The sequence below is a fragment of the Neodiprion virginianus genome, chromosome 5 (assembly GCF_021901495.1).
Source record: "Neodiprion virginianus isolate iyNeoVirg1 chromosome 5, iyNeoVirg1.1, whole genome shotgun sequence".
NCBI classification, from domain to species: Eukaryota; Metazoa; Arthropoda; class Insecta; order Hymenoptera; family Diprionidae; genus Neodiprion; species Neodiprion virginianus.
Window position 1 is genome coordinate 19,460,567 of NC_060881.1, and position 13,147 is coordinate 19,473,713.

Below are 13,147 nucleotides of genomic sequence, written 5' to 3' on the forward strand. Positions count from 1 at the left end.
AGGCCGTCGTATATTTTTCATAGGATCAGATTCCAATTCACCGTGTATACGGATCGACATGTATGTAAAAATTTGACAAATATACGCGACTGTTATTGGGCTTTTTCGTCTATCGTCTAGACCGTAACAGAAATTTATCGAATGAATTATTTTACGTCGACGACGACATATTTCCGTCGTCAGATCGAATACTATTTTTATTATTCCTTTCCGTCTGTCATATTGCCATTTTATTTTATCCTCGTGCACTGTAATTTCTCTAAATTTTTCTTCTTCCTATTGTGGTTTGTCTTTTTCACTTTTGTAAACCTTTTCATTCGAATCTTGACTGTGCCGTCCCTGGATGCATGAAATTCAAATCGTGATTAGGCACACGACTCTCTTCTCCACAGATCTTCACTTCCCCTCGTAGTCAGCCTTCGCAGAACCTTGCTGCAGGATTAATTTGAGACTCGAGTCTCTTCAACGCGACTTATCGTAAACTAAATTATCTCCTCTACTCTGCTGTACTTAACCCTGATCCCGTAGTATGACTTGGACGGCGAGAAAGCGCCTCGGGCCTCATGGTGTGTATATATGTATATATATATATATACATATATATATCTATATATATATCCGTATCCGTATATATGTACATCCGTATCTAAGATATCTACTCCGTAATGTTAATGAAGACATCCGTTTCACAGCGAAGATGTAACGTATTAATTGTTTGCCCGCGCAACATCTTTAAATCAAAAGACAAAAAATGAAAATAAAGATACTAAAGGACGTGATCAAATTTAGTAAAACAGTTCAAATTAAAAAATGAGAGAAATGTGAACGCGTAAAAATAAAATTTGCAGATATAATTATTCATGTTTGACCTTTATGTTTGCATTTTTTACACTAATTTTTGTATTCACTTTACGTCTACCTAAGGGTTACTTTAGACTTACCTCTGGCCGTTTTCGCCGGCGGAACAACATTCTGGGCGTCGTAAAAAGGCGGCAACCCATAATCCGATACTTTTAGAACCCAGCGTGCGTCTATGACGCAGTTCCTCGAGGTTAAATATCCGTGAATACGAATTGGGCTGCTGTGTAGATACCTCATCCCCTATAAATCATAGAAATAGAGGAACGGGTGAAAACTGGCGAATAATAAAATTTGACTGGGCATAAAAGAATTTACGCTGATCCATTTTGATCGAACCTGCTGTTTGTCATTTTGCAAATGGAGAGAGTTGGGAATAAAACGTTTCATGACTTCGTACCGGGAAAAAGATAGAATTAACGCTTTGAGTGAGTAAAAAAATGGTAGCCGTTTGTTTGAATAGTTTGGGATACTATTTTTCGATTTAACTTTGTACCTGGCATCAAGACGAATTCAGAGAGCCTAAGCTTGATGATTTCGGACGAACCGTCCAAGAGATTTTGTACTCTGAAGTTTAAGACTAGCGCAAGCTCGTTTCACCTGCTTGAGCTGCAAGCTTTTCTTGCGCGAATAAAACTTCAAACTGCGATATCTCGCGAATATGTAGTCGAAAATCATCGTGTTTGGACTCGTTGGATGCATCTTGTCGCGTGCTTTGAGTTGAAATTATACGTACAGGTAGAAGTGTTTGAAGAAAGTTCATCATTTCACACAAAATAAACGAAGGTAACTATTTTCATTCTGAAAGACATGAAACTTTTATGCAATACTCCATTACTGCCATCAGAGATTTTAGAATTTCAGTTAGTTTCGTTCAAAACGGAACACCGAGTGTGTTTTTATATACGTTCACATCACGGAAGGAGACTGCGTTTAATTACCCGCACTAGGTCCGTCAGCAGGGACAACCGGAACGACCAATCAAGCTTTATTTCATCTTGGACCAAAACGTCCTCCAAAGATCCCCGGGAGCAATACTCGGACACAAGACAAGGCCTGGTTGGTTCCGTCAAGCATCCTATCAGTGGATTCAAGTTCTCGTGTCTCAGTCCGTGGATCTTGTCGTCGAAGAAAGTAGAACAAGGGAGAAAAACAACAGAGAAATTAATTTTCCGGATCCACAGGGCAGGAAAGAAGGTAGAAATTAAGAATTTATTCTCACTGTGACTATCACGTCCATGGCTTTGCTTTTCAGCTCGAACGCTCCTTGACAAGGAATCTCTTTGAGCTCAACCAAGTCCCCCTGAAACACCGCATTCAAAGCTTGAACATCTGTGCGGAATAAATTTAAACATTAAATACAATGCTGAGAGTTTTGGTCTTTTGTGCATATTGACTTCAAAAGGTTCGCTTTCGCCTCGCTCTGTTTCCAAGGATTTAATTTGAATTCTCTGCATGAATTTTGCCAACGAATATTTCACGATCAATTCCAATTTTTTCGCTTCACTTAAATGATACAACATTATATTTTTGCGATAACTTTTTACCAACATAGTATCAAAAATCTAATTATTCATTTTCTGTATGAACCGTATCATCAAGTATATAAACTAATCAACAGCTTCTTTAAATTTTGAGTTCGAGTCAACTCTCTCTAGAATCTTTTATCCATTCTTGAACGAAAATTTACTCTGCTAATTGTCTTTATAATTTACAATATGGATTAGATATAATATTCTACTTCCCAAAAAAAGCGCTTTGATTTTCGAGTATCAATCAGTTTCTTATAATTTATTATATCGCGATTAAATGTTTCATTGCTGATACACCTGTTAGTTCGATAATTTTAAAACTTAAAATTTGCGAATAATTCCATCAACTTTCAATGTCAATTCATTTCTCTCTTTCCACAATTGAATCGCAATTCGGTTATTCATTTCTGTTTTTTTGTTCTTGACAAGTTGTTACACAGCCAAATAAAAGAAAAAAAAAAAACAATTTTATTAGTACAGCAAAATTATAAATCATGCAACGTCTACAATCCATCGTTTCTAGGTAAAATAGGTGGGAAGAGTTTCCCGAGTTCCGTTGTGAAAAGTTTTCAATCTTCCAGAAGTTCCCGTACATGCAGTTTTCTTGCATTTCTTTTTACACCGTTTTCTGTGTGAACTCGTGGAAACTTTCGTGATTGCGCCGTATATTGATTTCACCAACCTTAGTACTTGGATGAAAAAGCAAAGAAAAAGAAAAACGACAATATCCCCGGCTTCTTCCCATCTCAAGTCGATTGAAACATTATTCTACTTTAATATGTCTTATAGAAAAATTCTGTCGCAGTCCATTTGTTTTTTTTTTTTTTTTTTTTTGCCTAAGCTGCTGCGCAAAGAAGAATTCATAAAGCAAGTTATATTTAACATTTAATACTTAAGTTACGGGCAATGTTCATACGTGAAATCGTAAACTGACTCCCGCAGATTTTCAGGACAGGATAAAAGATGAATTCGTAAATTATTCTTGCAGAGTAAGCGCTGGAAATTTTCTTCGCAGTGAAGAAGGTTACGGAAAACATAAAAATAAGAACCCACACTTTGCGGAACCTCGAGGGACCTCAACTGGCATAAATATAGACGGACATTCTGGACATAACTAAATCCGGAACAAGATTAGAGTGATCGGGCAGTCGAGGTGAATTGGGCGCGATGCTTGATTGAGCTTCGGGAAAATCAACTCGAGCTTGCAGGAAAATCGGTGAGAATAATCGTTCCCAATTAGACGGAGACGCCGATGATTAAGTGAGACCAGCTAACGAACATTTCACGCCATTATTGACGGCCGGTTGTCTTCGTTCGTTCGCTATTAGGTTCGAAGGCGTGTCTCGTGATGTTCTCCAACTTGTTCACCCTGATTCTGCTATTCGGGCTTTTGCTGTCTGACTACCTCGGTACAAAGGGTTTCCCGCTCAGTCTGAATTATGCAACAGGTCGAGTCCCCGAAGGTTCGGCACTAGGTCCTTTGTTAAAATCCATCTTCCTAATGGTCATCTTCTCTTCACAAATCAGAAACAGTGACGGTAGCTACCCCGTGAGAGTTATTTACCAAACGTGGTTTACGCTGTTTTTTATCTTTAGAAATCACATCCGGAATATCGGCGGATGAGGAATGATCATGAAGTAAGAGAAACTGATTTCGTCAAAAAAAAAAAATTTAGACACACTCTTGAGCAAAAATAAAGACACCCCTGTGTCAGGACTTCAGTGAATGGGAATTCATCGGAAAAAAAAATAGTTGACAACTCGTTTCGATATCTTCTGAAAAACGTTTTATCTTTCTATGAATTCTCTGAAAACATGCTGGTTATTTTTTTTTTACCGACATAAGGTAGTTGAAAAAATGATCAGCATGTTTCGGTAAGATCCGCAGAAAAGTAAAAGCTTCTCCATCGGATAACGAGAGTGAGTTTTTTTTTTTTTTATTTCTCGATAACAAATACCAAAAAACGGCTCTCTTCATTTTAGTCGAATGGTTGGCCGATGTTTTATGTTTTTTTTTTTTTTTTTGAAAAATGAATTGGCGATATATTTACAACAAATAACTATACAGAATTCAGTGCACCATCGGACATTGTTGTGTCAACGGTATTAAAAAATAATATCACATACTAATCACGATTGTGACCAAAAATTGACCAAAACCTTTTTCTAATTACAAAACGCCATTGTTTTCACAGACTGTTAATTTTTTTTTTTTTTACCACGAACTCGGTTTTCATATCAAGACTTCGTGCGTTAAATTAGATACTTTATTGTCGGGAAGTTCGAATCGGTTTAGGTACTAGTTCGAATAACTCTGAATAAATCTTAGGAAAACACAGTGACAATGTAACAGACCGGTGGTGTCATTACCATGAGGCAATAATGCGGGACGAGGAACAGAAAAAGTATAGAACTACCACCTGGCAGTCAACTTACCCTTTTTTCGCATAAAGTGAGACTCCAAACGATTGAAGTGAAAGTCGTGCTGCGCGCCTTCCACCGCTATTTTCCATTTCACATAACTTTCTACGGTAGGTGAGACAACGAGTTTTCAGAGAATATTGGGCAGGGAGAAAAGGACTGAGGTAAGAACAGTAGAAATGTTGAGTTTTTATTAAATTCAGGGTTACTTTCAAGAGCAATTCTTTGTTAAGAAAATTTTCCCAGACTACAAAAATTTTGATCGATAAATTTGTAACTTGGAAGAAAATACTCGAAGTAACCAGTTATTTTTAGGACACGCGATTCTGCATAAGAAATATTATTCAAGTGGGGAAGCTTGGATTGAAATAAAAATTTTGAGAAGAAAAAAGGCTAAGAAAGATGAGAAATGGATAGAAGTAGAGAGATAAAAAAAAAAAAAAACAATTTATGATTAATATTTATGTAGCAGCTCACTCGCCCACTTACTTTTAGAATGAGAAAAACAAAAACAAACAGGGAAACAAAAAAAGAGAGAGCGAGATATATTGAACACATATGAATTAAAATTGCCTGCGGAATAATGGAAAAAGGTGAAACATCGCGAGCACGATTTTTCACCCTGCCAAATAATGTATGCATTGGTATTTTTCAGCGATTTTCAAGCTCTTTGGCAACGCAAGAGGTGAACGAGATTCTACAAAGAATATATCTACCCAACGCGGTGGTTTGACGAGGGTCGTGGCGGAATAATAATGATGCCTGACACGTCGCAAATGGGTCAAGCGATTGAATTTTGTCACTTTTGCCTCACGGTGGTCAGACGTGTGTGTAATTTTGGGTCAAAATCTTTATAAAGGCGTGTGACTTGTTCGATAAAGGGTGAAGAAACACGAGCAGTAAGCAGAAAGTGATGTAAAATTTCTCCTTTGACACGATACTGATGTTTAATTCTTTTTCTTTAGGTGCGATGGTAGACAGTTTCATTCACAAATTATCGACGAAGTTTAACATTTTTAATTTTATCCCCCTTTCAAGACTAATTTAAGCGATTTTCACAGACTTTTATGACACATGGCGATAAAAATTGTTCGAAATGCTAATGAATTAATTGGAGCAATTAGCATCTCGTCAGCACCCTTCCTTGAGACAGGGAAAATTAATTCCCGTTCTTCGCTTGCCCTTCGATAATTGGATTATAAATTTATGTGCCGAGCATTTTCTCGATGTGTAAAGAAAAGACAAAGCGATGCAGCAAGAAGTAAGTCTGTCGCTTTGAGTATACGGGGTGTCCCATTTTAGCATTTCAAGACAATCAAAACATATTTCAAATAAAAGTTGTCGAGTATCAAATGAAAACCCCTATTTTTTACCTCGGATTCTGAAAGAGCACGAAATTCTACGTTTTGATAAGTATCTGTGTTAAGGGTCGAAGTGACCTCTAGGGGTCATTTAAAGGTCAAATTTGCTTGTATAAGTTAAAAATGAGACACCCTTTAGAGGTTTATCTCATTAAAATGCAACGCGAACGATAGTTTTAAGACAATAATAATATTAACGAAATAAAATCCATATTTTTCGGCTTGTAAGTAGCAAAAACCGTGGCACCAAACGTTTTCTGCAAACCTGAACAGATCTGTTCTATTTTCGCAATACTGAATATAATCTTTCAAAGAATCGTCAATCCATTTCAATCGGTTCTTGGTATGTTTCAGCGATATTTTTTCTCTTTTGCTTCAATACTCTCATTTTGTTGCCCAGGATTTTACATGATGAGACAATCTAGAAAATTCACCAGGCTCAATTTTAATGCCTCCATATATGGCAAGATACAAGCGTATTCTCTAGCAGGAATTGGAATTGAATTGGAAATTCAATTGCCAGCGTCTCGCATTCTTTCTCTTTTGCATTTCTTCTTTCGTTCAGTTCAGCGTTCCGAATATCGAAGAGTCGATAAACTGAACAAATTCGCGAGGCCAGGGGATTTCTTTTCAGGTAAAATCGAGACAGCATAAATCTCCATTACTTTACTTGGCAGTAAATTGAACCGTTCGCCGGAAAGCGAAATAGAGTCTGTTATAAGAAAGGTGCAGCCTCTTGCTGAGAGTTTAAAATTAACAATAATTCCGGAGCTCAACTCGTCGTTGCTTGTCATTTTTTTATACTTCAGGATGGTCGAATTTTCCTCTGTTCAAATTCTTCTTTGATTTTCGTTGAATTGAAAATTTGTCTAAGAATCAAGACTTGTTTGTAATTGAGTCTTACGTTATTGTCTTTCGAAAAATCATTCGATTGCAGATCAGAAAGATATCATGGAAAATAAGAAAGTCACTGAAAATTGACTTCAGACCGATGGAAGAGATACATGAAATTTTGTCACTCGCGGGTTTCCTTTTACTTTACATCGAACGTTGTTTTATTATTACGGTAACCGGCTTAAAACTCATACAGGTAGATAAAAAATAAAATAAGCGAGAGTTATATTAAAGGACTCACATTGTAGCGAGCTCGGTGATCCTTGAAGATCGTATGGCGTGCCAAGCTTCCGGTGCTCGCCTGCAGGTGAGGTTTCAAAGAGCCAACGCTACCCTGAAGAAGGTCCGGCTTGTCAACTTCAGGACCACCGAATTCCTGCAACTGCTGAAGCCAACAGCAAAGCATAGCTTCGATTCCTTCGTCGACCTTGAACACAAAGCACAATCCGTTTCCATTATTGAACACTGCATTACGTTTCCTCTCTTGACGAATCATTACGTATTAGTGAGCAAGGTGGTTGACAATGGTTTCGACATTTAATCACCCGACTTATAAGCGTTTGGGCAGTCAAAACTTCAAGTGAATTAAATCCTGACGCGAATCATTCAACGGTAATCGGATTTCGAACATTTGACAGTAAAGTTTTGTAAAGAGTCAGCAGTCGTCAGGTTTTATAATTGAATCAATGAACGGTCGATATGAGAACAATCACAAAATCTGCAACTCACCCGACGCGAGTCATGAACCTGAGGAAATACGAAGTCACTGGCAGTTAAGATGATCTTGTAAGGACCCTTCGACATCCTCTTCTTTAGCAGGTGTTTCCTGTGGAAAGAGAATGTGAAAGGAGTGAAGTGAGCGCATTGATTTTGATAATTTCAGTAGTTCAGCTTCTCACCTGACTAAAGCCGTTGTCGTGATGGCGACGAATGCGAAGAATATCGAAACCAGTATAATCAGTATCACGTGGGCCATTCGGAAGGGGTCAACACCATCTGAAGAAGAGATGGGTGTCTCTATAAACGAAGGGTATGCACTGTGACGAGTGGAGAGAGTGTGGAGGACCTAGTATCCAGTTGTCGAAGTCAGGGTTGTACATCCTTGGTATTGGACTTACATTTACTCGATGGACTTTATTTCGAATTATTCTAAAGTTACTCAAAAGGTATTTCGCATAACTCGATATGAGTTCATTGTTACGATTATACTAAGCCATTTGAAGTTACTCGAAATAATGACAAAACAACTAAAATCTTTAGAAGTAAATTTGAACATGTTATGACAGATCGGAAAGTTATTCTTGATTCTGAGGCACGGTTACTAAAATATTTCATTGGCTGACTAATTTTTAGCTCTGATAAAGGCAATAATAATTGAACCACTTGATGCTATCATCCGTCTCTGAGAAAGGCACCACAAATCACATCTTAATAGACAGTCTCTCGTCCGTCTGAGAGTCAAAGCAATCCATTTAGCGATCTGAAAGTGAAAGCCAATCAGTCTAGTTCAGGTGCTAAAATGACGCTGAACGAGTCGCAGAGTAGAGTTGGCAGTTGATTTTTATTTCTTCTTCGACCACCCTAAGCGTTTCCTAAGGAGCTCCTGAACTTTACTCCCTCTTTCGCAAATCGAATGGCCGAATGAATATTCCACTGCACCGGATCGAAGGTAACTCCGCGGGGACTTGCTACACTGATGAATGTAGGCATTCAAAGAAATCGATGACCCGAACGTGGATTGGTTACATCGTGAGTAGGTCCATTTGTACCGCTCTAGCGTATTCAGGAACATGGAGAGGGTGGCTGATGCGCGATTCTTTCAACATTTTTCAAAAATAAGACTTACAATAACACTCATGTATCCAAAATTGATCCCACCGACTCTCGACATTTAGCGTCATGTTGCAGTACATTACAGAACATCAGAAGACTTGTTTTTCACTTGCCAATTCGGACGTTTGATAGCTAAAAGCTACGCCTGAAGTTTACCCCAAAACAAATAATGGAACCCTTGAAGGCAAGAACACTGAGCATATCATCGCTTGCTATCAGCGGATACTGTCTAATTGGTTTTAGGAAAAATCTGACGAAAAATCGATTTTCGGAGATAAACTTAGAGGTAGTTTTCACCCCTCGTACGACGGAATTGGCACTTTAAAAAAATACGTATCCGATGTTTTGTGATGTAGTACAATATATCACAGAATGAAGAGAATCGGCGAAGCACACCTCGAGTACTTTCCTTGTCAACCCATCTTCCAAATTCAAGGTGCTCGGAGTACAAAAAATCATGAATGTCTAGAATCACTGAAACAAAAAGGTGCATCCTGATAATTTACCAGGGCATTCTCTGTCCTCGTCGCAAGGTGGTTCGAAGACTCCATCATCGGTTCTGACGTCCTTGCTGATCTCGATGACGACCATCTCATTTTCAGACTTTGTGACCTTCAGGACTGGTTTCCACCCATTGTCGCGCCAGTCTAGCAGAACGTAGGTGTAAATTTTGTTGTACGAATTGACGTCGTCCTGATTACTGCTCGACAGTATCTCGAGGCACTCTTCGAGACGAGCAACTATCGTCGTCTCCGGGTAGGTTTGACTGCCATTGTAAACCTGTTCCACATTGTGCCTGAAAGTAAAGTGTTTGGATCCTCTTTTCGTTCAGGATGAGATGAATCGGGGCACTAAAAAGAAACCGTTCTCGTCGAGCGGCGTAAAATGAAATGTGGTAACACTGCTGCCAGGATTGAATTTAGAAAAAAAAAACAAAAAGATCAGAATGCATGAGGGGGAATTTGAATTCTAACCATGGACATCCGTATTTTCGTACGAAAAAGTATTATAATGTCGTGATCCTGTGAAAAGATTCTGGAGGAGGAATAAATCTCCTCGCTTCTCTTAGGCGGAAGCTTTCTTTCTTTGCTCGGTTCGTTGGATCTTTCCTACCCTCCATATTCGACTTCAGGTTGAATTACTCGAAGGTACTTTACCTCTGATCAAATGGCACCATAACTAGCAAATTCTCCCGGATGGTGTCACTGAGGTTTCGTGAAGGTGACAATCTCCTGGTATTTGCGGTCACTTTGGTCTTCGGTTCCGAGTAGGAGCGCGACGAATTAGAGGTTGAAAAATTGGAAGACGAAGGGCCGTCATTGTCGGCGCGATTTACGCTGCCTTCCGAAGGCGGCAAGAAAAGATCCGGGGACTCGGTCTGGATAAGAATGACGGCCGAGGCCACAGCATGGTTTCCCTGAATAACATCAAGCTCGGTCAGGACTCGAGTGGCGAGTTCGGAATCCGGTGGAAGACACAGGACGATTGCTGAAAAAAAACGACCGCATTTTTAGCCTAACTTCTGAGGAGAAAAGAATCTATTTTTTTGGATTTCATGAAAAATAATTCGGATCGCGGCAAAGAGGATAAACTAGCCAAGGATATTGGTTCCAAATTTGAAGTTAATCAGTTGAGCTGTTTTTCAGATATCGAGTAAACTATCTGTCATTTTTGTCGATACCGATGCTTCCTAATGATTGATTCTGATAGTGCAAACAAAAAATGGAGCTTCATTTAACCTAAGTTTGGATCAAATATACCACAGTCGAAGTGAATTACTGGTGTATCGAGTTATAGGTTTTTAAAATCCACTCATTTTTCCGTTCGTCTACTCCTATACAACCTCTAAAATAATATTGATGGGACGGAAAGTTCCAGGGGAAATTTTTCCGAGTGGCTTGCAACGCGTTTAAAGCAGCAGCAGCAAGCAACACATCGAGTAGGAAATTGAGTTTTCATACACAGATACATACATATTATGTACACGTGAGAAAATTTTTCCCTGAGATTATAGAAAATTTAACAAGTTCACGCTGAAGCGACGTATAAATGCTAGTTTCTTTCCCTAAATTTATTACCCCATGTTCGATTCAACCCTAGTCTAGGTATACATTATGGCATATATTAGCTCCGTTTGCCTTCACGTTTTAGTACTAAATTCTATACCGTAGCCCGTTTATCTCCTTGCTCGGTACCTTGTAATATCCTCCAGGCGGAGGGCGGAATGGAATCACCCGTATATTTTTATAGGGTGTTGAAATAGCGTTTTCACTCCAACACACTGCCGCCTGTTTACCGAAACCTGAGACAAACTTTCGGAAGAAGAAAAAAAATCCGCGAGTTTTATGGCTTTGAGTAATGTTGAGATAGTACGTCTACCGGCGAAACTCGGAACTATCAGCTTCTGGACGCCACCGTCAGTTGGCGTTAGGTTTTATCACGATGTAGAATTGTTTCCAGAATTGTTTCTACAAGTTTTAATGATCATGGAAAGTGGATGAAGAATTCTAAGCCTGGAAAATCAAGCTTCGTTTTGTAAAAGAAAATTACCTCTATCATAATCACACTTAATTTTCATTTTCTTATGAATTTTATCTCGAATCGACCCAAAGTCGACCGAAATTGGACAATTTCGATATTTACGATCAAGTCAAATCAGGTTTATATCCCGAATTGAGGGTCACGTTCTTTATTTTTATGATACTACATCGAAGCTTATTGGATAGGTGGCTCTTTTCAATGGACGTCGTTTCCCTGATTACCGTCGGCTTTTTTTTCTCCACCAACAAAAAGGTATCCAAACGAGGAAAATGAGGTTCGCTGCCGAAACAAGAAAGGCTGAATGAGGAAGAGGAGAAAGGATGAGGACAAAGCGACCTCACGATTCTTATCGGAGGGTCAGTACCGCTGCTGGATGCGAGCTGACCCAAACAAGAATCGACATAAATATACCCAGATAGACGAGGCGCGAAGGCCTCTGGGAATCCGCGTAACTCTCAAGATAGAAGGATGTAAATTCGGCTTTTCCGCACTGCGACGCGTAAAAAATATTTGCCCGTTTCGGGGCTTCGGCGTTCAGATCCAGTCCACTTCAAAGTCAATATATACTTGGAATTTTGTATACGGTGTTTGAGATTTAAATTCGGCTTCAAAGAACTCGCCATAAAAAGTTTCAATTCGATTCAGTTCGGTCTAGATTAGGTTATCCGATATTTTGTAAAATACTAGCATCGCACTAAAAAAACTTAGTCTCACTATGCTCCTGCTGAGAAAGCCTGTAGAGTATCAAGTTCATTATTCAGGCTCTGAAATAGCTCGAGGATATAATTAATACCCAAGAGCTTGATGCAAATTCAACAGAATTGTTTTACGATTTCACCGTATCTCAAAAACTCGATTTAACAACTGCCAAAGAGATTATATCGATAGATTTAACGCAATTTTTTTTGCTACATTTTATCTAAATCCCAAGAATCTTACGGAATATTCAATATATTATAGAAAAGTTTTATTCAAGTTTGGTCGGTTCGATGACACTGCGTACAATTTAATGAGACCAGTTCTAATTTCAGATCGAATTTCACGGAGATCGCGTTAGGAGGCATAGGTATCTATTATTTGTGTAATTAAACAGAACCTCATTGGAAAATCCATGAAACCTAATGCCGATTCGTAAAGTTTTATGTGGCTGCGGATCCCAAGAGGTTAAAATTTTTATCAGCGTCAATGGCAAAGTTTGATGAGTACCCGTTCTAACCGTGATAATATCGACAAAAGTGGCAAAGTTCAGTCGACTGTATTCGCAGTTACCTCCACTCGACGTTGTATATATATATACAAAAAAAAAAAAAAAAAAAAAAAAAAAAAAAAAAAAAAAAAAAAAAACAACAGTTTGAAAAACTTGCAGGTATACAGGTAATCACAAGGAGTTCGTAGAAAGCAATATATTTTTTCTAACTTTGTGAATCTTCTAAGCAACTGCTTATGCGAATAAAGTTCGTCAAATTATCGCGATATTTGTTCAGACTATTATCGATTAGAAATGATCGCACGAAAATATATTTGTACGATATTGTAGCAAACGAAAAAATTGAACTAGTTGAGGAAATAAAGCCTGCCACAAAAAAAAAAAAAACCCAAAGCATTCAAGGGAGAAGTACACACGATATATATCTCCCTCGTAAAGTTGATGCGTAATTTCCTTCGCGGATACCGTTAAAGGTGGAGCTACAAGACTCGCGATTTTTT

At 38.5% G+C, this 13,147-nt stretch overlaps 1 protein-coding gene across 1 annotated transcript in view; it reads right to left on the minus strand.

The window, feature by feature from the left end:
- The window catches only part of LOC124305144 (retinal guanylyl cyclase 2), a 139,258-nt gene that overhangs the window by 16,135 nt on the left and 109,976 nt on the right, over positions 1-13,147 (minus strand). The window contains exons 8-15 of the mRNA XM_046764224.1: positions 10,057-10,387; positions 9,406-9,695; positions 7,966-8,062; positions 7,796-7,892; positions 7,308-7,493; positions 2,081-2,161; positions 1,800-1,976; positions 942-1,101 (exon numbers count right to left, since the gene is read on the minus strand). Of these exons, the coding sequence (XP_046620180.1) occupies positions 942-1,101; positions 1,800-1,976; positions 2,081-2,161; positions 7,308-7,493; positions 7,796-7,892; positions 7,966-8,062; positions 9,406-9,695; positions 10,057-10,387 (1,419 nt within the window). The remainder of the gene's footprint in view (positions 1-941; positions 1,102-1,799; positions 1,977-2,080; positions 2,162-7,307; positions 7,494-7,795; positions 7,893-7,965; positions 8,063-9,405; positions 9,696-10,056; positions 10,388-13,147) is intronic.